Consider the following 23,230-nt stretch of genomic DNA (forward strand, 5'->3'; position numbering starts at 1 on the left):
CTTGTCATATTTCCAGTGCACTAAAATACCTGTACAGAAAACCAGATAAAATGACTTGGTGAGATTTTGTGTTTTTGCAGTGAAGCTGCATTTTCCAGGGAGATCACAGTGGATCAGAAGGACCTGAACGGGATCCACTGCTGTGAATAAACCCTAACGGTCTTCAGTCAGAGGCCTCTTCAGAGACTGACTGCTACTGGAGATCATTCTGGCTCACATTTGAGTTTAACAAATTTGATTTCCTTTTGGGATAAATAAAGTACTTTTTAATTGAATTAAACTACAGTTGGTACATTTTGTCTCATTTAAGGTGGACCAAGTCTCAAAATGACTCACCTATTTGTCACAAAAACCTGTTGATTTACGGCGGACATGTTCACTGTTTAGATCCACTGTATGTTGAATAATAAACTGAGCCGCCCTCGTGAATAACAACACATGCAGGCTTGTTTCTCCTTAGAAGGGAAAAACTTGTATAAACACAATCAAATGACTGCATGGAAACAGAAGATGAAAATTAAAAGTGAGGAAAATGAAACAAGCAGCTTTAAGCAGGGTTGATGAACAAAACATTCTGACTGGAGACCATTTTCCCCTCACAGCCTTTTTCTTTTTACTTCATTAGCCGGGTTAGACTCCCCACCCTGACAGTGACCAGTGGGAGGTATCAAAGTGACATTTTCCCCATCCAAGTGTCTGGGCTGCATTGATATGAAGCAGCCGGCGGTGCTGCTTGCTTAGAGACCTCCCATGCAGCTCTGATTGCCTGGGAATGGACTGAGGAAAAAAAAAAAAATAAAGTAATTTGTGGCTGTTGATAAGGAGGAAAGCTAGTCCACACTTTAATGAAATAAGGTGTTATAAGAAGGTGAGGAGAGGAAATGTGTAGGGACAGAGACAGGAGGAGAGGAAAGTCAATGAGATGGAAAAACTGTTGGCTTTAGCAGTTAAGAGGGTGAAAAATGAAGCTAATGCAGGAGTGTCAAAAACAAATGCTTCGGAAATGTAATATCACTGAGTTTAAATTGCATTAACCCCTAATATTGTGTATTCATATGACTAGGGAGGCATTTTGCACTGTAAGCATGATGAATAACAGTGAAAACAAGCTCTTTGTTGCTTCAGAATACATCTTGGCACCATGTGTGCTCCATACTTTAATTCATTTTACCTGAAAGTTTTGGACACGTAACAGTGAAAACCCACCTTCAATACCTCCATGACTACTTTAAAGTAATCTCTCAGCTCAGTTCCTTCCTGAAATTTGGGAGAAATTAGGCCGAATTTCTGAAATGTATTGAGTTTTGCATGGTAGATGAATGGACGGTTCACCAAGCTACGTCCGGACAGTGTGGCCAAAAAAATTATATATATATAATCAAAGATTATTGATTAGTTTTATGTTTTAAACAGGAGTGGAAATTAAAAATTTTCTCCACCAGCCACAGTGGCTGGTAGAGACATTTCACCGGCCACCATTTTGTTTCTTTCAATTACAAACCCCACCAGTACAAGCAAATGACATAAAATACATGATTTATTCTGAACTCTATGAAGCCAATTTACTGACAATAAGTTTACTATACATATGTACGTACACAGGCTAATTTAACATAAAGCACATATTGCACTACACCTTAACTACACTGTTTTTAAGCAGTTATGAGACACGGTGGTGAAACCTGAAACTGCTGCTGTTCAAGTTACTCAACAGGTTGTTGCTAGGTAACCGAAGTTCAGAGAACTTAAAACTGCTTGTTACCCAGCAGGTGGTTGCTAGGCAACCAAAGAGAGCGTGAGTTAGCTGAAGCCACCAACCTAGCTTAAAAAACCCAAAGTTAAAGCCTTTCCTTTGCCTAAAGCTCCCAGGATGCTTTGCAGTTCTGATATAGAGTTTCAGTTAAATTATAGAATCAGATGTTGTAGCTATTGATATTGATCATGTATCAATCGGGATATATGTATTATTGATTTATTGTTCTGCCCTACATTAAGCTTTGACTTCATGCTAAATATTTAAAGCTAAAAATTGTAAATGGGTTCCAAGTCCAATCCAAAGCAAGTTGACCCCTTGCCAACAAATAAAAGCCAACATTTTTTACACCTGCCATGGCTTGACATGGGTATTTCCATATATTTTGTACTTTGTACAATTATTATTTATTTCTTTGAGTTGCAATTAATCCACTTCTCATACTTTTTAACAACAGCAATTGCATCAAACTCTATAAATCCCCAATTTATTCTGTTTTAGTAATAAAAGCTGCAGAAAGTTCATTGAAAGGAAAACAGGTTGGGGTTTTTTTTCTGAGAGAGAGAAGTTGAGAACTTTGTTTATTTTCTTTTCATGCAAGGCTGCAGACAACAGCATAAAGGTTAATTCACACCAACACACTGCAGATAATTAAGCCGGCTCTCATCTCCAACCGGTTTCATAGCCGCAGTAATATTTCTGCTCAACAGTAAAATAAACTCTGCATGTTTTTTATGACTTTTAAAAGCAAACCCAGACCAGCGTGAGCTCTTTTTCCACGCCTGTGTGACATTTTGTGTGATTTGCAGAAGGTGGGTGGGTCATCACCCCACTGAGCTACGAAGTGAATATTGCAAACATGATACACTCACACTGTAAAAAGCTCTATTTTAAGGTTGTTTTCTTAACATTAAGGTCTAGTTGAGTGCATGACTTGGTGTGTCAAATGTTTAGAAAAGAGAAGTCAGGATCTAGTTGATCAGACGAACTCTTCTTTTTTTCTTACGTAACGAAGAGAGAAGTTACCTAAGATGTGCGCAAAACTTTCTTGATGTTCTGCTAACGTAGGGAAAACACAATTTTTCAATTGCGGTGTTTCTACTGAATAAGACACGCAATTAAAATCGCACGTAAATAAGTTTGTTTACGCGATAAGTAAAAAACAAACAAAAAAAAAACATGCTGCGCCATGATCCTTCCACTTCCAGTCTTCTTCTTCTTTGTGGTTTCTGCCAGTAGCAACATCCGGTTGTTGATCACATGACTTGTGGGTTGCAAAAAAAGTCTCTCCATTTCTATTTTGTGAAATACGCTGATTTAAAAACAGCCAAAAAACACACCTCATCCTAGCACAAAAACTGTACTGAAAAAAGTTATTTCAAAATGAGCCTGTTTCCATTAAGAGAATTTATTTTTGTAATTCCAATTTGGGCGATTTTAAGTTCAATGGAAATTAAGTTTGCATGGCAGTGATGTCAAGACACGACAATCAAATCTTCACATGCAAAAATACTGCTCCTTAAAAACATTACCATTTGTAATATGCTACTTCATTTAGTTCACTAAGATACACAAAGTAACTGTATTTAATCATATAAAATTAATTTATATTTATTGCTATTTTCATTGAACAAACGGTGGAAATAATAGTAAAACTTGCAATCCCAACAGTATGAATGTGGTGAGGAACTATGCAAAATTTGTAAAATTTTTCACTACATACAGCCTGGCCGTTGGCTTCCTGTGCATCTCCTCTTGATTCACATTTCTCTTCAGTGGGATTTCTCCCATTGAGCTCAATTTCTCAGGATGAATTTTAATCTGGCCAATGAACAAACAGAAGTTGTGAAAGAAGTTGTTTGCATTTTCTTCTGTAGAACATAAACTTATTTGAAGAAAATTGGCTATTGATGGATTTTTTGTTATCTAAAATATTCAAAAGACAATGAAGCTTGGGAAACAGAAAAACTCTAATGCGATGCTGCTTGACACGCTATTGGCCATGCGTTGTAAACCAGTCAATCCAGAAGCAGCTTTTATTGTCCGTCGTGGTGATTGGCTGAATCCCCAAGAGCAGAGACGAGGAAAAGTGTACATGTTAGCTTCTGTGGTAGCACTAACACGGTTTCCATTATGCAAATTAATGCATTTTAAGGAATATTTGGAGTTTGAACTATTCAAGTAGGCAGTTATAAGCATTTTTAAAGAGGGTGAATGCCTTTCTAAAGTAACAAAATAGAATAATTAACTTAAGACCAGTGGTTTCTGGATCATAAATTCATCATGAGTGTTTTATGAAGATCTCAAGACCATCATCTGTGGAATAAACGATTATTTCAGCTCTCTTTAATGTTATGCTGAAAGGAAAACGTTTTAGCCAGAATTGTAGAATATATGCAAAAAAGTTGATTTATTTACTGTAATATAAATTAATTTGAATATTTTAATATATTTCTTTATTAAAATGAATACAATGACCCCCGTATCATTGATATTAACTAAATAAACGTGCACATAAAGATATAGGAGCAGAACTGCACTCGCTAACAAACAGCTGCTCTTCTATTTTCTACTTGAGTAAAGAAATAAAAAGGCAACCAACAGAACGGGCTAATGGCTCCTCTTTCCACACCGAGTAGCTTTTTGTCAAAAGATCGAGACAAAAAAAGGTGAAATGACCTGCTGTTTTTGTGTGTTTACAAAAGTGCACTGATGTTCAGAAGCCTTGCTTCACGTTGTATCTTTCAGTCGAAACAACAACAGACTGAAAAAGCTGCTCTTTTAGTTAATGAAACTATTTTTGTGCTTTAGTTTTAAATAATTTGAGCAAACAGCACTGTTATCTGTAGGTATAAATCCCAGGTCTAGATCTAGTTTTCTCTGGGAGTTCTGCCCATCTCCATTAGTCTTAAACATACAAGATTACATCTTCTGAAAGCCAGAATAAAAATTACATGCACCAACATTACTTTACGTAATTTGTTAAGAGCCAGAATGAGGATGTTATGGCTTCTGAAGAACAACATCTGAGTAAAAATGGAGGCTAAATCTAAGGATTGTGGCGTTACACGAGTCTGCTTCATCTTTGGGAACAATTTCCACGTGTCTGAAGGTTCTTCTGTTCATCTGTTCAGTTAAAAGCATAAAGATGGCCATAATGACCATGGTTTAAACTTCAATTTTGGGTTAACAGAAAAGTTCCTGATAACACAAAAGTTAGTCATGCTAAAGAAAATTACTCTGTTAACACTAAATCAACATGGTATTTAGCAGTCATTAGCGCTAACGCATTATATCAAGATCGCATTTATCAGAAGCTAATGAAAAAGCACTACACCAACATCATATTTACCAAAAGCTAACACTAACGTGCTATGTCAACATGGTATTTAGCAGAAGCTAACACTAAAGTGCTAGATCAACATGGTATTTAGCAGAACCTAACACTAAAGTGCTATATCAACATGGTATTTAGCAGAAGCTAACACTAAAGTGCTATGTCAACATGGTATTTAGCAAAAGTTAACACTAAAGTGCTATATCAACATAGTATTTAGCAGAAGCTAACACTAAAGTGCTATGTCAACATGGTATTTAGCAGAAGTTAACACTAAAGTGCTATATCAACATGGTATTTAGCAGAAGCTAACACTAAAGTGCTATGTCAACATGGTATTTAGCAGAAGTTAACACTAAAGTGCTATATCAACATGGTATTTAGCAGAAGCTAACACTAAAGTGCTACATCAACATGGTATTAAGCAAAAGCTAACGCTAAAGTGCTATATCAACATGGTATTTAGCAGACGTTAACATTAAAGTGCTATATCAACATGGTATTTAGCAAAAGCTAATGCTAAAGTGCTATATCAACATGGTATTTAGCAGAAGTTAACATTAAAGTGCTATATCAACATGGTATTTAGCAAAAGCTAATGCTAAAGTGATATATCAACATGGTATTTACCAGAAGTTAACATTAAAGTGCTATATCAACATGGTATTTAGCAAAAGCTAATGCTAAAGTGCTATATCAACATGGCATTTAGCAGAACCTAACACTAAAGTGCTATGTCAACATGGTATTTAGCAGAAGCTAACACTAAAGTGCTATGTCAACATGGTATTTAGCAGAAGCTAACACTAAAGTGCTATGTCAACATGGTATTTAGCAAAAGCTAACACTAAAGTGCTATATCAACATGGTATTTAGCAGAAGTTAACATTAAAGTGCTATGTCAACATAGTATTTAGCAAAAGCTAACACTAAAATGCTATATCAACATGGTATTTAGCAGAAGTTAACATTAAAGTGCTATGTCAACATAGTATTTAGCAAAAGCTAGCACTAAAGTGCTATATCAACATAGTATTTAGCAGAAGCTAACACTAAAGTGCTATATCAACATGGGATTTAGCAGAAGTTAACATTAAAGTGCTATATCAACATGGTATTTAGCAAAAGCTAATGCTAAAGTGCTATATCAACATGGTATTTAGCAGAACCTAACACTAAAGTGCTATATCAACATGGGATTTAGCAGAAGTTAACATTAAAGTGCTATATCAACATGGTATTTAGCAGAACCTAACACTAAAGTGCTATGTCAACATGGTATTTAGCAAAAGCTAACACTAAAGTGCTATATCAACATGGTATTTAGCAGAACCTAACACTAAAGTGCTATGTCAACATGGTATATAGCAGAAGCTAACACTAAAGTGCTATATCAACATGGTATTTAGCAGAACCTAACACTAAAGTGCTATGTCAACATGGTATTTAGCAAAAGCTAACACTAAAGTGCTATATCAACATGGTATTTAGCAGAACCTAACACTAAAGTGCTATATCAACATGGTATTTAGCAAAAGCTAACACTAAAGTGCTATGTCAACATGGTATATAGCAGAAGTTAACACTAAAGTGCTATATCAACACGGTATATAGCAGAAGCTAACACTAAAGTGCTATGTCAACATCGTATTTAGCAAAAGCTAACATTAAAGTGCTATATCAACATGGTATTTAGCAGAAGCTAACACTAAAGTGCTATGTGAACATGGTATTTAGCAGAAGCTAACGCGTTAGATTTAACGAGTTAGCATTAACATGTACTACAACATAGTATTTCACCTTCAACAGAGTCTTTTTTATTATTACACACCTACCTGTTCAGGTAGTATGGTATGGTAGTAACGCTGCATGGTTTGCCTTTCAGGAAGTGACTGTTTGGAACAGTGTTAATCATTGTTTCAGTTGGTGAGTATTGCTAACTACTGCTGATTTTAGCTAAGAGAGAGCTTTGGTCAGAAAACATGCAGGACATCAGTAGATTTTACTGTAAAACTACAGCAATGCATTTTGGGTACAGAGTGTAATGGCTTCAACTGGATGTTGCTTAGCAACTTCAGATTGACTTTATGAGTCAGGGTGAATGGTAGCTGGTTCTGTTGTGGATCCAGGACCTGTGAAAAGTCTCTCCATCCCCTGTCCCACTGCCTGGGGCGGCACCTCCAAAGCCAACCGTTAAGTCGCCATGACAACCATTTATTTTAAGGCCCATAAGCATCTTTACTGAGGTTGAGAGTGAGTTGCAGTAAATGGATGGATGGATGTGACTCATCTCTGTTCTGTCTCCAAGTTTATTGTTGTTGGACAATAAATGATAATGAAGCCACTTTAAATGTTTATTTTGTATCAAAAATAAATCAGAAAGGAAAAAAATGAATGTAAATGTTTTTTTCTGTAAGACACAAACATTAATGCATGAAAATGTTTGGTCAGAGACATGAGACATGAACAGACCCTTTTTGTTATTATTGACTGGGTTCTTAAACATTTTCTAAAACAAAATCTCAAAACGTTTTAAATTTATACAACAGTCTATTTGTTTTTTTTTTTATAACTTTCTGCACTTTTGAGTATTAATCTCAAACCTGTTAAGAGTATTAATTAGATCTTAAGCCCAACTATAATGAAACAAGACAACGTTAAAACTGGCATTTCAGAGCTCGACGTTTCACTTTAATGGCAAAGCTAACAGCTCCGGCGGTCGGTTTGACATTTTAAACGCAGTTTAAAAAACTAAATTATCAGTTAAACCAGATTTGTAAAGAGTTTAGACTCCAAACAGCTGGGAAAGCTACATTTCTAAACTAAAGTAACGTTGGGTCAAATATTAAAATCAAAATGTGCTGTGGTAAATCTGAGACAAAGCTTGAAATTTAACATAAATCTCTGCATGAGCCTTGGAAAATTTTGTGTTTCATAAACTAGAAGGAAACATATTATTCTGATCTGGAAAATAAAAGGTAATTCCAGACTTTTCCAAACCATCTAGGAACAAAAGAACAAATCTTCTGTTTCTTCTGTTTGTTTTCACATCCAGATGGGAACTTTACGCTTTTTTTTTTTTTTTTTACACGATTTCCTCTAACTGGCAATGTTTTAAAAACATGTTTTTTTCCTCTCTCTGAAATGAACACAAATATATATTTTTTTTCCATCCGAGTTTTATTCTGATGATAATAAGAGTAATGCAGCTGTTGTTAATATCTTCCCTGGGGGCACAGCGGCTCTACGTGATTTAAAAACCGTCTTCCTTCAGGGAAAAACATGTTCACAGCTAATGACAAATTCACACTTGTTAGTTCTTGGAATATTATAGTTTATGCTGTTTTATAAAGCCAATCAGGACATCCAAACAGGAGTCAGGGACGGCCGTGTAGCCTCTTAGAACTCCGCCTGAAGCGAAATTTAAAATTGCAGGATTGCCTTCAGGTGTAATGGATCAGTATTCAGGCTACGCTCCGGTGTAGCATGTTTTCAACGCATCAGACCACCACCACTGCTCAGACCAGTTTGGAGATAAAAAAGTGATCAGATGGGAAGCTGGATGGAAGATCAGCTTGATCCCATTAAAACAAGAAGTTCTCAGCGACTTCTGAGGAACGGTCCCGTGAGTTGGCTCTGATGGTCGGGAGAAAAAGCTCTGTAAAAGCTCACCGACTTTCAGATTGTGACGGGAATGTGCTTTTCCTCCCGCTGAGTCATCAGGCCTTGTTTACTGATGAGGGTTATGAATCAAGGCGTCGCGCCGGACAGCGGGGAGCGCCGAGACCCGACCTGACAGGAAACGTTCCCGCTCGCGACTGAAAGAAACGCCGCGTCTGCAATCAGGCCGAACCTTCAAATCTTTTTCTTCTTCGCTTTCAGAACTATTTTCGGTTTCAATTTCTTTTTGTTTTGAACAAACTTTATGGCCCCAATGTAGCTCCATAGAAAATGAGCAGTTTCTAAAACCTGCGGAATGTAACGTCGCAAATCAGCAGCACTGCCGGTTACCTAGCAACCCTGGCTAGGTAACCGGATAGCGACAGGCTTGAATTTACTTTTTTTGTAAAGTGCTTTCAGACGAAGGACTTTACTTTTTGTGAATTTCAGCACGTCGTCTGTTGTGTGTGTGTATATATATATATATATATATATATATATATATATATATATATATATATATATATATATATATACTGTATATATACATATACAGTACATATACTGTATATACTGTACATACATACATATATTATTTTTCTGCATTTCTTTAAAGCAGTTTTTAGGCAGTAAATTTGTTCTCTGAATGAAGAAGTGAAATGACATTTTCACACTCCGGTGTTTCAGAAAACTCTGATTAAATAAAAGACTGAATCTCTTTTCCAATTCACAACGCCCTTGTCAGAAAGGACCTGGTCTTTAAAGTGTTGTTCCGAAGCAAACAGCAACTTCTCTGCACTGACACTGTTCATTTAAAATCAGATACTATGAATGCATTTATGCTAAAACATATCCATATTTATTTCTGTTTATAGAAATAAATGAGAGAGTTTGTACAATCCAGGTTGCTGCACAATCCAACTCAGATTATTGGCCATAACTCTTTTAAAAATGCTGCAACAATTAGAGACGTGAATCTTTCAGTGTCTGGCGCTTTGACTCAATTCCGATTTTTGAGTCGAAGCGCCAGACTCAAAAATCTGGCGCTTCATGAATCATTCCTATGAATCATTCAATTCATAGGAATGGTGAATCATTCCTATGAATTGAATCATAGGAAAAAAATTTTTTTCCCTATGATTCAATTTCGAAACTATTTTTAATTCAGAAACCAAATGTTCTAAAGATTCAGTTTAAATAAAAAAATTGTAAACAAATACAAAATGTATTTAAAACAATTCAGTAAGGTTCCATGCTACATCAAACTCCTTCACTTTATATTTAAATATGTTTGTTTTAGGTGAGCTTAGCTGTTTTTTCTTTAATAAAAAATATCAAAGAATTATTCAAAATATAATTTTACAAAAATATAAGCAGACTAAAATCGATTCTCTATAGAATATATTTTCTCCTGCACAAAAACCATCGAAAAATCAGACTCTTGGAAAATGAACATAAACGTACCAGATTTTCTTCTAGTCAACAACTTTAAAGGAAAATGACAGACGACCCAAAATCACCTGGATAATCTTTTCTCCACGTCCCTGCGTTTGAATTTCAGCTCCATCTGCTGTTATGAGATGAACAGTAGCGACTGAGAGCAAACTGCCTGGTGGTTCAAATGGAGACGCGGTAAGTGGGGAGGTGACTGAGAGGAAAGCAGCCGCTGAAAACGTTGTGATGTCGGGCAATAAGCTGCGGAGCTGAAGGAGCGGGGAGGCCGTTAACTTCCCCAGGCCCCTCAGGATGATTCTCTCCCTGGTTTGAGAGGAAAACTGTGATGATTGTGCGAAGCAAAGATGCAGTGAGAGCTGCAGACTGAGCCGCCGTCCCTGTTAACGTTGTTAGTGTCAGGCGGACTGGGGGTGCTCTCCATCACTGCGGGTCACAGCGGTCTGGAATCAGACGCATTAGAGCGAGCTGCTGGCCTTGGACGCTGGACTTTGGTTCTCATGGTGGGAGAGCTGGGAGGCAGCTGCTGCTGGGCGCTCACTGGAGATCAATGTGGAGGCTGCGCTCAAGTGCTGGGCAATAATTGAAAACATACATCATGTTTTGAGGCACAAAATCTGAACTGTTTGGGTTGCTTTAGTCTGGTGGACTCAACTATTAAGCATTGTGCACGGTGATGTAGCTCTTTCCCCTACAGGGTCGTTTTTAGGTATGCACTGACTGATCGTTTCGTGATCGATGATCGGTCGATACTCATGTGTGAAACGGATCTTATCCACTGTTTTTTCTACCTTCACAAGGCTGAGATTAACAATAGTCAGCGTACCGATCTCAACTTTGCAATTATTTTGTTGTGTTCGTTTCAATTTCTTAATCGCGCAGTTTTTTTTACACAATTGGTCTAGTTTTTATTTCTTTCCTGTATCCAGAAGTTCCAAACAGAACCTTTGTATTTGCTATGTTTCTGGTACGCCCATAAATCTGACACACAGGCAACATCTGCCAACAGCAGCGATGGACCTGGATTATTAAAATGATCCGCCTCGAAGCTCCAGTAAATTATGCCTGACTAGTGTGTTCCGGACGGTTGATTATTTCTGTGTGTTTTTATTTGTTTTTAATCTTATGATTTCAGATTTTGTTTCCAGGTTGACTTAAAAAGTGAACTACTGTAAATGTTAAGGACGCACAGAAACGAGAATCTGGGCTGATAAAGATATTTACTAATATCCTTTTATCATATTTTTTATTCGATTAGTTGAGTAAACATCAGAATAATCGATAGATTACCCGTTTACTAAAATTGGAGTTTAAAACAGCATCTTTGTTCCTCTTTCACAAGCGAATGTTGGGCCTGACTTGATCCTAAATGACTGCGTAGAGAAACATGGAGGGATACTGGGAGGAAGCGGGTCTGAACTGGTTTTAATGGTGGCTCCTCTCTCTCTTTCTGCACCGTCGGGGTTTCTGTTTCTCAGAGAGACGGCAGCAGATTTCAAAATTCAATCTCCATGCAAACTAAGGAGGAAGATTGCTTTCTGCTGTTTAATGCCGCTAGGTTCGCTGTAATTGGTGACAAACAGATTCACACCAACATAAACGGATGCCTTTTGACGTATTACTGATATTTTACATGATTAAAAACCCAAAGCTCAACACGTTTTTTAACTAAAAAATGTTTCCCCGACGCCCGACAGGATTTCTTTTCATGTTTGTGAAACGGTTTCGGGATTGAAGCAGCTGACAGACCTCAAAAATGATTTAGGTTCAGCTTTTCTGTAAACAGAGAGGAGAAACATTTCCTCATTTTCAGAGACGTTTTGAAAACGGACAAATCTGCTGTGATTGTGCTCCATGTCAGATTGTGCAAGAATAATTTTTTTCCGCATATTTTATTTTTTTCCTTTCATCCAAAATTGGGAGCTGCTATAAGAACATCTTAATTCGCAATCGTCCTTTCCCTGATCCAAATATGACAACATTTTGGAGCAAAATGAGTAAAATATTTACGTGTTTCATGAAAACTGATGCTCTTATTCAATTTTGCTGAGATTTTCAATTAAAACGGAATGGAAAAACCTACATGTAGACGTTAAAAATCCAGGTTATTACTAAAAAGTCTTCAACTGAAGCATAAAGTGAACTCTTGTGCAGTAATGTTTTAAAACATCTACGGAAAGAAGCCGTCGGAGTGGATTTGTTGTGGCAGGACGGTTACGGGCGACCTCGGCTCGACCCCGGCATGAATAAATCACACGAGTTCAAGCGCAGTGCATGCATGCGTCTCTGCAGCTGCGGCGTCTTAGCGACTCTGTGAACCATTAAATTAAAGCAGAGTCAAACTGAATGCTTAGTTTTCACCTAAATATGGTTTACCTGCTGCTGCAGAGACCTAGCGCTAGCTTAGAGAGCTTTGATTTGTGGCAGCGCCTCTGCAGACGTAATTAGCCCGCTGTAAGTAACGTTCACCCAGCCGGCGTCCATCACTTCTCCACCCAAACCTTTCCACTCCGCTAATTCCCCTCCGACAATAACAGCCGTATAATTTCTCCGTCGGCTCGGGCTCCACCAAAAAGTGATTGGGAAGTAATTTTGGTCAGGGGAAAATGAGCACATTAGAGCGTAATGCTCGGCTCGGGGAGTAAATGTTATTGGTATCAACAGCAGAGAGGCATGTAGAGATAACGTGATGAGGAGGAAGGCAGGAAGTCGACACAAACATGGGATTGAAGAAAAATAAAGTCGCGTTTCCTCACCTGGACGAAACATCACAGCTTATAAATAAATCTAAACTGACTTACATCAAGATGTAATGAAAAGGAACAATATGGCCTCTGAGCCGATGTTTTTAAACATGAAATCTCATCAGAGACTGAACCGTATGAAGTCAGGTTCAGCGTTAGAGGAAACAACATTTTACTATCAGCTGTTATTTGCTCATGGTATCGGCCGATCTCTTTGCTTCAGGCGGCTGTGGAAGTGGGTTGTGGGATATTTATCTCAAAGCGGTTTATAGAGCTGTGCAGGCTGCCTGGAGAGCACTGCTCAAAACCAAGAAAAAGAACAGTTATTATAGAAATGCTCTCTATATAAAATATGACTTAAAAGAAATTTGATTTCCTAATTTAACGCCTTGAAATTGGGTCTCTGTCTCTTTAAAAGCGCCTGCTCTTTCTGAAGCCCCGCCTCCGGGAAGTCATCCCAACATGGCTCCTCTATTAACCCTTTAGCAACATTTTTACCAGCGTTGCTCTGAGCAGCAGCTCCTATAATGAGCTCAGCAGATCCACCAGCTGTTTGCTAATTGCTGCTGGCTAGTCGGAAGGAGCTGAATGGGGGAGGAGCTACGCCTCACAGGTGGAGCTAGGTTCACCCAGGTATTTTGTACAGCTGAACAGTTGCCATGGAGATTAAATGGTCAAGGCAACAGTCCAGGTATGTTTTTGATGTGGGAATAACATCATAACATGACGGAAAGCTAAATATATATATATTTTAAATGATTTTAAATCATACTGCCCCTTTAAGAACTTTCAAAACAGGAATTTCTTGAGTGAACAATTAAAGAGTTCTGACTGTAATTAATTCAAATACCACCGAAAGAGTGTAAGGAGAATCTTTTATTTCTATAGGATGACAACTAAATCCAAAATAACCGAATCCTAAACCGTTTTTCAGCTGGAGGGTTTTAGGTTGGGAATGCATTCATAAATAAATGAAAATATTCAACTTTGCAAACTTTAAAGGTTCTATTTAACTTTGTGTTTTGAGTCATTCCGTCTGTCAACAATAACGTGTTAACACGTGCAATTAATCTAAAAATGTTAACGTGTTAAAATCCCGTAAGCAGATGAATCTATTGTTTTGACCTGAAAGCCTCTCCTGAGCAGGGTCACCGCGTTCTGGACTCGACACGCGGAGAGCGACGAACCACAGCAGAAAGCAACAAACGTTTAAAATGTCTCAACTTTCTGGTGTTGCGTTAAATTGTGACTGTCGCCTTGCGGCACAATTTCCACAGGAAATGAGACCTGGACAGATTTTTTGTGGCCCCCAGCAGCACTTCAAAAATGATACAGATTTATTTATTAAAACTTAGATTTTTAATCAGGGTAAAATTATTGCAAAAATACTTTCCTTGCAATGGAAAATGTTAAGTATGACACAAAGTGTTTGTCTTTTTATAAGTAAAGTACAACCAGGTCTATCCTGAAACTTTTGTGGGTTTTGTTTAATTTTCTAAACTTGGCTAAATACGGAAAACACCAAGTCCTGTTCTTGTAACGGAGAAAAAATTTGTTCAAATGAGCCAAAAGGATTTTGGAAACTAGATGGCTTTGTTTTAATACAGAAAAAGCTTTTTCATGTTTTGGATCTACGTATGATAAATAACATCATTTTCATACAAAAACCAAAAAGTAAAAAAATCAGGTGACTATGTGGCAAATTTTAGTTTTATATATACTTTTTTTTCTAGGTCTGTGGATACTTTTGACTTAACCTGGCATCACCGGTGATGTTTTCATTTCATTAAAGTAAGTGAGTGTTTAAGAGGAACATTTGATGTGAAACTGTTGTTTGAAACAGGAAGAGGATTCCTGCGTCATCCGTGTTGCTCTAAAGAAAGGTGCAGAGCGGATCAACGGTGTGGTTAATAAAGCAGCCAGACCTCAGCAGTGAGCTGTTAATATATCCACAGATCCCTTGTTTTAAAGTCAAGTCGCATTTCTTGAATTATGCCAGCAGAGTGTTTAGTATGCTCCTAGTGCGACAAATGAGCACCTGTGTTAACAGCTTAGCGGCCTCATAAATCACTCAGTGTTTTACATTTAATTATGCTGCTGTTCATGTTCAGTCTCCTAAAACTGGCTTAAATTGAGCAAAGTGTTCACGACTTGAAAAAACCTGCATGAATCACAGAAACGTCATAAGTTTGGCGTTTCAGCTTACCGTAGACATAGAGGACGTAGTCGTCGAAGGACTCGCCCAGCTGGTTGGAAGCCACACACCGGTACGTCCCGTTGTACGACTTGTTCAGGTTCTCGATGTAGAGATCGCCGCCGGTGATGACCGCGTGGGACGGGACGTCGTCATCCACCTTCAGCCAGTTGACCCGCTGCGGCCTGGAACGGGAACGTCAGGAAATGGTGAGGACAAAGAGACGCTGGAGGTCCTCAACCATCGGCCTGGATGCCCCCCGTCAGCTAAACCGAAGACGGTTGTTGAATAAACTGTGGAACGTCCCTAGCTTCTTCGACATTTGACTGCCTGCAAAGACTTCAAACTTCCTCTGAAACAGTGGAGTTGGCACCAATTTTGATAGATCTGAAGAAGGTGGGCGGTCCAACTTCACTCAGGTTAAAGCTGACCTATGTGCATCCTTTGAACAGTGCAAAACCGGTCTATGGCCTATACAAAGCATGTTCATTACATTTTTTTGAACAAAATCATTCTTAGAAATTGAGATTTTAGTTTGCTCAGTTGTTCCTACTTCGAGTCGTTTTAGGGCATCTTGTCAATTGAAATCCCAATAAGCTGCTGCTGGCCACACCCCCCAACTCCACGTTTACACTCACACATGAAAATGACTGCAAACAGATGCACAATTGTACAACCGTACATCTTTGAAAAGCAGAAGTGGAGCCTCCTGCACAACCAATAAGAATGCAACAAGTGGATTCTGGATGGTAAGTCAACAACAAATCACTTGTCTTTTCCAGCAACCACTGCCAACACATACAGCCATATAACTAGCTAGAACGAGTTGGAACTCAACTTGGGTTGCTAGGCAATGGGCGGAGTTCCTTTTGGGTTGCTAGGTAACTCTAGGTGACGTTCCATTCTGGAGATCTTTGAAACTTCTAATTTTCCAGACGCTAAAAAACAAACTTGTTGCCAAAAACTGGCCTAGTGGTTTTTCTAAGCGCCTAGACAGTTTACAGAAGTTGTGAAAATGCAAATGGAAGAACAAAAATGTCCAAAATGTGAATTTAGCATAACGTGTCCCCTTTAAAACCGTCTGTTTTAGTTGTTGAAACACCAAATAAATCTTGTTGTCGCATCCTTTCACAGCGTTGCCACACGCAGTCACCTCCCTGACTCCAGAGCTGCGCGCACACAGACTTGGCAGACATGTTTGTAAAGGAGCAGTAAAATGTAAAATCGACTGTTTTGAGCTTTATATCATGTTATAATGTTATTCACTCATGAAAAACATAACTGGAGAGTAGCTTTGATTCTGTCATGCATGTTTGAGAAATCCATACCAACAGGTCAACACTATACTACTGTAAATGTGTAACATACACTGCAAAAACACAAAATCTTACCAAGTATTTTTGGTTTAGTTTCTAATGTAAACATCTTAGAGCACCTAAAATAAGACAAAACTAACTTAGTAACCTTTTAGAAAGAAAAATGAGAAATTTCTAGTTTTCAAATTATTTTACTTATAACAAGACATGTTTCTCATGTTGGAAGTAAAGTCACTTATAGAACCCTGTTGATGGGTAAAAAGTTTATTTTTCCTTTCTGTTGCTACATTTTTTCCAAAATAGGTTTATTCCAGACACAGTTTTGATCAATTCTAAAATGAGTTTGGTTATTATGGAGACTAACGAATTTAAATCTAATTGTTTTCTTGTGTTAAATGAATGCTACTAATTGCAGCAGCTTCGTCTTGCATTGATATTTTTACCTGTGTAGGTGGGCAACTATTAAGCGTCAGCCTTTGTTCTGGTTTCTTCTTGAGTAGCAGGGTGGTTTATTCCATTTTTATGACAATAAGCTCCAAGTACCCCGAGTAGCAGCGGGTAGGGGAGGGGAGAAGGAGACAAAAAACATCTCCATTTGGCTGCAGCAGCTTCCAGAGGCCGCTGCCAGCTCCCGTTATTTCCCCTGAGCGTGCGCTGATGGCCTCTCTTGTTGCATTTTGCTGCGGCGTTTTAAGTTGCTTCCCTCCCTTTGAAACCAAATTTGGTGGGGATCAAGCACACAAATCGAAGAAGTGGAGAAAAAATAATAAAAGACGAAGCAGGGAAAAAATTCAACCCAAAAAGAATCCGAAGCAAAACAAGCAAAGCCCAAGTGTGTTTAATGGCCGACAGAAGAAAAGTAAAGAAAAATATAAGTTCTGATGGAGCGGATAGTCTATAGGTGGAGTGGATGTTGTGAGAGAAGCTGAAATGAATTCAGTGGAGGCTGATAGACAGAGATAGACCAAAGAGGTAAGATGGGGATGCAAGGAGAGAGGAAGGGCAGGCGTCTGGAATACAAATGGCCGCCTGCAGCCGGGCGCGGCGCCGCTATCTGCTGTAATGACTACACAACTCTCAGCAGCTCTAATGAAAATGACTTCCAATTCCCGGCTCACTGTATTGATTGTGTTTTCATCTTTAGAAAATGAATACAGGGAGCGCTTGTCTCGATGCCAAGTTTGAAAACCGTGGGGGTCGGTGGGGTTGGGGGGTGTGTGTGTGTGCGTGTGTGTGGGTGTGTTGGGGCACATGGTGTTTTGATCTGTGTGTTTTGTGTCTGTGTGTTCATGTTGTGTCCCGCTTTAGCAGATCATAGAATAAAAACCGGCCCTGGCAGCTCCAGATTAGGATGTCTGGAATAAAGCTGGAGGTTTCAGCTGAATTTCACTTCGTCCTGCTCACCTGGATTTTAACTGATTAAAAATCATTTTGAGGAGTTTTTATTAAAAAAATATATAAATGAATGAAAATATGAATATTTTTTTTCGCATTAAATAAAGGTTTAAACATTTGACGCTTTACTTACAAATATTTTAATGCAGTGATGTCAAAACTTTTATTTCCAAGCTAAATAACATTTTGGTGAATTGTTTTCCTTTTCCCTGGTCCGCAACAAATTAACATGTGTTTTAATTTTTAAAGGTCCAAAAAAAAAAAAAGTCTGAGTTGTACAGTTTCCTAACTTGTTGGTCAGGATATTAGTTTTATTTTACTCCCAGCAAAAAAAAAAAAACTGTCCTCGAAAACCCTTTATTGGATTTAGCCCAATATAATTATTGGGTCTGTTTTTTTTGAGCAAAAGGTCACTGGGGATTTCTGGCCCTACTTACGACGACAAAACAAAAACCCAACATGGCTAACTAAAGAGAAAAAAAATACACTTATTGTTTTCATATAAAGAAAAGCACAAAAAAATCTCCATCTGCATCAGCTCCATTTGCTGCTTAGTTATTGAATAAACATATCTGCTTATTCAATAATTTAAAGGAGGCTCTGAACTTAAATTGTTGATTAATTTTGTTGATAAATGAAGACAGAACAGCATCCCCACAGCATGGTGCTGCCACAGCAGAGGCGAGCTCCGTAAATGATGCAGGTGGTTCAGGTACACAGTTCTACATGAAGCCACTAACTTGCTGTGTTTCTGTTACAAATGTGTGCAAAACTTTGCCAACACTCCACTAATGTAAACCCCCCCCCCCCAAAAAATAACACAATTTCACAATTGCGATGTTTCTATTAAATAAGAAATTAAAATCTTATGTTAATAACTTTGCTCAAGCCATTCAAAAACATGCATTCAACACGGCATGCTGTCGTCTTCTTCGTGGTTTTCGCCAGTAGTAACATCCTGTTGTTGATCATGTGATGCGAAAAAACTGACTCCATTGCAGTTTTGCGAAATAAACCAATTAGTCAGCACATCCTGGCGCCGACATCTTTTAATCAAATAATTGTTTTTGGGAATTTGGCTCGTTTCCATTAAGCAAATTTATTTTCAAAACGTCAAATTGCACAATTATATGTTAAATGGAATCTGTAGAAAGTACTCCAGTAAATGCACGACTTCTTAACTGGGATCAGTTGGAGTTAATGTATGATCAAATTAACTTGTTCTGGGGCGTGCCGTGGTGGCGTAGCGGTTAGCGCGACCCGTATTTGGAAGCCATGAGTCCTCGACGCGGCCGTCGTGGGTTCGACTCCCGGACCCGACGACATTTGCCACATGTCTTCCCCACTCTCCTTCCCCGTTTCCTGTCAGCCCACTGTCATATAAGGGACACTAGAGCCCACAAAAGACCCCCTGGAGGGGTAAAAAAAAAAAAATTAACTTGTTCTTATTTTATAAATTGCCTTGAAATGACATTTAAAACCAACATGACTTCTCTGTGTTTTTCTGTTTGCCGCAGTTTCTCCTCTCATTAGGTCACTTTCATATAATGTTCACAACTCCGCCATCATCCAATGATTGTTTTGTTCTGTTTAGATCTGAGCGGCCTTGTCAACAAATTAACAGGAGCGACACAAACGCTGCCAGCTATACGGAGGCCTCAACCATCCAGCGGGACGTCTGCCCGCGGCGCTCGCTCTTTTATTCTCCCCCGTTCGCTAATGGCTGTATTTGCACTCCATTACATCTCCTATCACACAGACCTGTCATCTGAGCAAACCAACACCTGCGTTCGCCACCGATACGTACGAAATGGCTGCCTAATGAGAGACGGGCAGGAGCTTCCACATGACACCGACAGACATTTGCAGGAATCAATTATCACCAATGAAAGCCTCAGTAAGTTTCCAACATGAAGGGGAAAAAAAGATTCAACTGTTTCTGCTGCAACTCAACATTTAGCTGCATTTATCAGAACTGTTTATGCATTCACATCCTCGATGGAAAATCCTTTTGAAGACGTTTAAAGAGGCGATTGATGATTTTTGTTTTGCAGTTTGGAGGAAGAGGTCCTAAAAATTCGCTTGCTAAACCTTCGGCTGTCACGTTAAAGAAGTTAAAAATGTAACTTGTTTTTTGATCAACATGGATGCTGAATGCTTTTAAAGCTGCAGAGAGTTCATTAATTGTGCAATTGACAATTTTTAAGTTGCAATTTTTTCCTTTAAAATGAAAATACAGTCACAGATGGAAAGACCAGGAGCTTATGTAATAATTAGTAAATACCAGCAATTATTATTTATTGTTTTAGGGATTAAAGATATATCGGCACTAACGTCGGTACCGGAAAATATTAGTAATTTTTAATATATCGGAATCAGTTCAATAATTTATTTATCTTTATCTGGTTGCCGTTTGTTTCTGGGCTCTTCTTTTTTTCCCCAACGGTTTCGAAATGGTAATGAAATATTTATAATATTGGCAAATATCGGTTATCGGCCACAGCAACAATGTTAAATCTGTTATTTACCAATTTGCAAATCTAAAATCAAACCAGATTTTTTGTCAGGTTCTTCCTGTTAAATGGAAGTTGCTCATTTCAACTGTCGCCACGTGCCATTGCTCCATGTGAGGGATTGCTGTAACGTCAACAGCTTGACGCAGTTATCTGTAGACTGTCGCTACTCGCTTGCTAAGAAGGAGGGATCTGTGTTTGGTTATTAACTGTGTTTACATCAGCAGTTTTAAGCGCGTTTTGAAGTATCGCTTTATAAAACATAAATGGAAATGGCAAAATTAAAAATAAACTGGTTTTTACACTTACACTTAAAAGGTCGAATAAGTTCTGAAACGGCAAACTCTGTCTTACAGGAGGCACAAAAGTTTTAATGTGAAAACCTCCAGCTTGGAGCCTCGCTTTCACTATTCTGAGAAGTACAATCCGTGCTGCTTAGCGGTAGCATGGCTGCTAACTAGCTGTAGTTGCTAAGTAGTTAGGTTGCTAATCGTCCACACAACATATGACTTAAAAATAAGCAAAAGAGTCAGATTTCAGCAGAGCGCAAATCTGTAAATCACATAACAGGTTTGTAGTTTCCTATTTTTTGGCTTTAAAGATTTTTTTTTGTCTAAGTTCAGCAACAAGAAGTCCAAATACACTCAATATTTATTTGGACTTGCTTGAGGTGTTAGTCATTGGAACTAAACAAAACTAAATTAATATGAAAATATAACAGAGCTTCATGGGAACATGCTGTACGCTTGTAATTATCAAAGAGAAGAAACTGAACTAAACTACAAATCACTTCGTAAAACCTTGCTTTATGTGATTAACCGTCAAAACAAAGAGCTTTACTGTAACTTTATCAAAAAATAACATAGATTATCAATTATTAATTCAACAGCAACAGAATTTCATGGTATAAATACAGTGTTGACAGCTGAACGAATTAAAAACAAGCTTAGTAAAAGTTACCACTAGTTTAGCGAACAATATTTAATTCATGAAAGACACGACTCTTAATTGGGATGTAATTTACACAAATATACATAAATGTGTGAAGCCTTTTCCATAAATACATGCATAATGTCTCATTAAAATGTGGGCAAATAGCGCTGATGTAGGAGCATCAAATGGACATTAAAAACTGTAACTTTTGCATATTTTTTTTTGCAAGTTGAGGTTGCATGCCCAAAGCATAAAAATCTTACTCTATGTAGGATTTAAAAACAAAAAGTGAAGCTTCTGAAGGTTTCAGAGGCTGTCAGTAAACTCAATAAATGACCATGAAGCAGGAAAATTAGGTAGAAAATGCTGAGAAATAACACAGAAAATGCAGTGGAGCAGCAGAGTGAAGCAGACAGTTTAGAGCTGGGTATTAAGGCCAGCATGTGATAGATTCACACTCAGTAGACCCAGAGGAACAGAGGAAATATTTTATCTCCTTTATGAGCTGCTACAGATACTGTACGTACTGAGCAGCTGCGTGCTGAGTTATTTAATATTAACTGCTTCCTATACAGAGAGGAAAAAAAGAATTTCCTCCCCGAGTCGGAGAATGATTCAGCTCTGGCGCGCAGAAGTATGTCAGAGAAATAACTCAAGGTAAAACACAGAAAACTTCTCACCGTGCTCCTCAGAAAAATCTTTATTTTATGGCGTCATTTTTACTTAAACGGCTGCTGCCTTGAGGTTTTCCAGATGAAAAGAAAACCGTCCCCGACTTCAACAAGAAAGAGGAAAATAAAGCTTAATAAATAACGCTAAACTTGAAAGATTCATGCGGCCTGATACGACTTTGCTGCGAGTTATTTAAACACCATATTAAGATCAATGTGCTTAATACTTTATAATAAATTGAACTACACTCAGTTTTTCAGTGGGGAGTTTCACTGAAACAAAGCTGAGCCGTTTTTATGTCAAAACGTGGTTAAGATGATGTCACCGGAGATTCCTACACAACGGATAGATGGATGGATGGATGTACAGGTTGTGCCAATGACTCCTTTTCTTCAGCCAATCCAATCCAAGCTTTCTCTCCACGCTTTGTTGGTGGTTTTCAGTTTGAACTTTGATGTGTAAAAATCGTTCTCATCTCAGATCACCTGAGATCCGGCAGAAACCCTGCAGCCTAGAACAGTGGCACCTCCAAGGGGTTGGCAGAAGGGGCCATGGCCCCCCTGGGAAAATGATTGGTTGAAAAAAGTGTTTGAAAGTGACTTACTGGGGTTTGCCTTTGGCTTGACACGTCAGCTCCAGGTTTTCTCCTTCTCTTGTCAAACCCTGAGGAAATTCCACCACGATCTTCACCTCTGGTTTGTCTGAAACAACGAGAGAAAAACAAGAAAAGATCGTATGACTCAGAAGAAAAAGACACAGTAGGGGGAAAAAATAACAGACCCACAAGGTCTGATAGCTCCAAAACGTATACTTTATGTGCAGTCCAAACAAAAAATCACATCATGCAAAGTTAATCCAAAATTCTTGTGTTGAGCAAATACACCAAGATTACTGAACTCTGGAGACAAAGATTAGCTGCATTTTTATTTACCCAAAAAAATCAAACAATTTGGAATTATGAAAATAAATTTGAAAAAAAAAAGAGTTTTTGCCCTGCAGAGAGGTGTTTTTTAAATGTATTTATTTTACAAAATTACAAAGGAAACATTTTTCCACATCATACAAGTCATTGGTGGGAAAAAATCCAGGAAGTGGTAGGAGCAAGATGGTGTTGCATGTTTTTTTTTTTAACTTGGAACAAATTTATTCACATATGATTTTAAGTTTGTTTCCTGTTTAATAGAAACACTGTAATTGCAAAATTGTGGGGGGGTTTTCGCAAAAAGATGTTTTCTTTAGCAGGCTATCGACAAAGTTTTGG

At 38.2% G+C, this 23,230-nt stretch overlaps 1 protein-coding gene across 5 annotated transcripts in view; it reads right to left on the minus strand.

Annotated features, from left to right (window-relative positions):
• cadm1a (cell adhesion molecule 1a) overlaps window positions 1–23,230 on the minus strand; it is a 400,396-nt gene that overhangs the window by 42,217 nt on the left and 334,949 nt on the right. For all 5 annotated transcript variants that reach the window (XM_032576103.1, XM_032576102.1, XM_032576104.1 and 2 more), the window contains 2 exons: window positions 22,574–22,670; window positions 15,153–15,325 (listed from right to left, as the gene is read on the minus strand). In XM_032576103.1, coding sequence (XP_032431994.1) covers window positions 15,153–15,325; window positions 22,574–22,670 — 270 coding nt within the window. The remainder of the gene's footprint in view (window positions 1–15,152; window positions 15,326–22,573; window positions 22,671–23,230) is intronic.

This window comes from Xiphophorus hellerii, chromosome 11, assembly GCF_003331165.1.
Source record: "Xiphophorus hellerii strain 12219 chromosome 11, Xiphophorus_hellerii-4.1, whole genome shotgun sequence".
In the NCBI taxonomy this organism is placed as follows: Eukaryota; Metazoa; Chordata; class Actinopteri; order Cyprinodontiformes; family Poeciliidae; genus Xiphophorus; species Xiphophorus hellerii.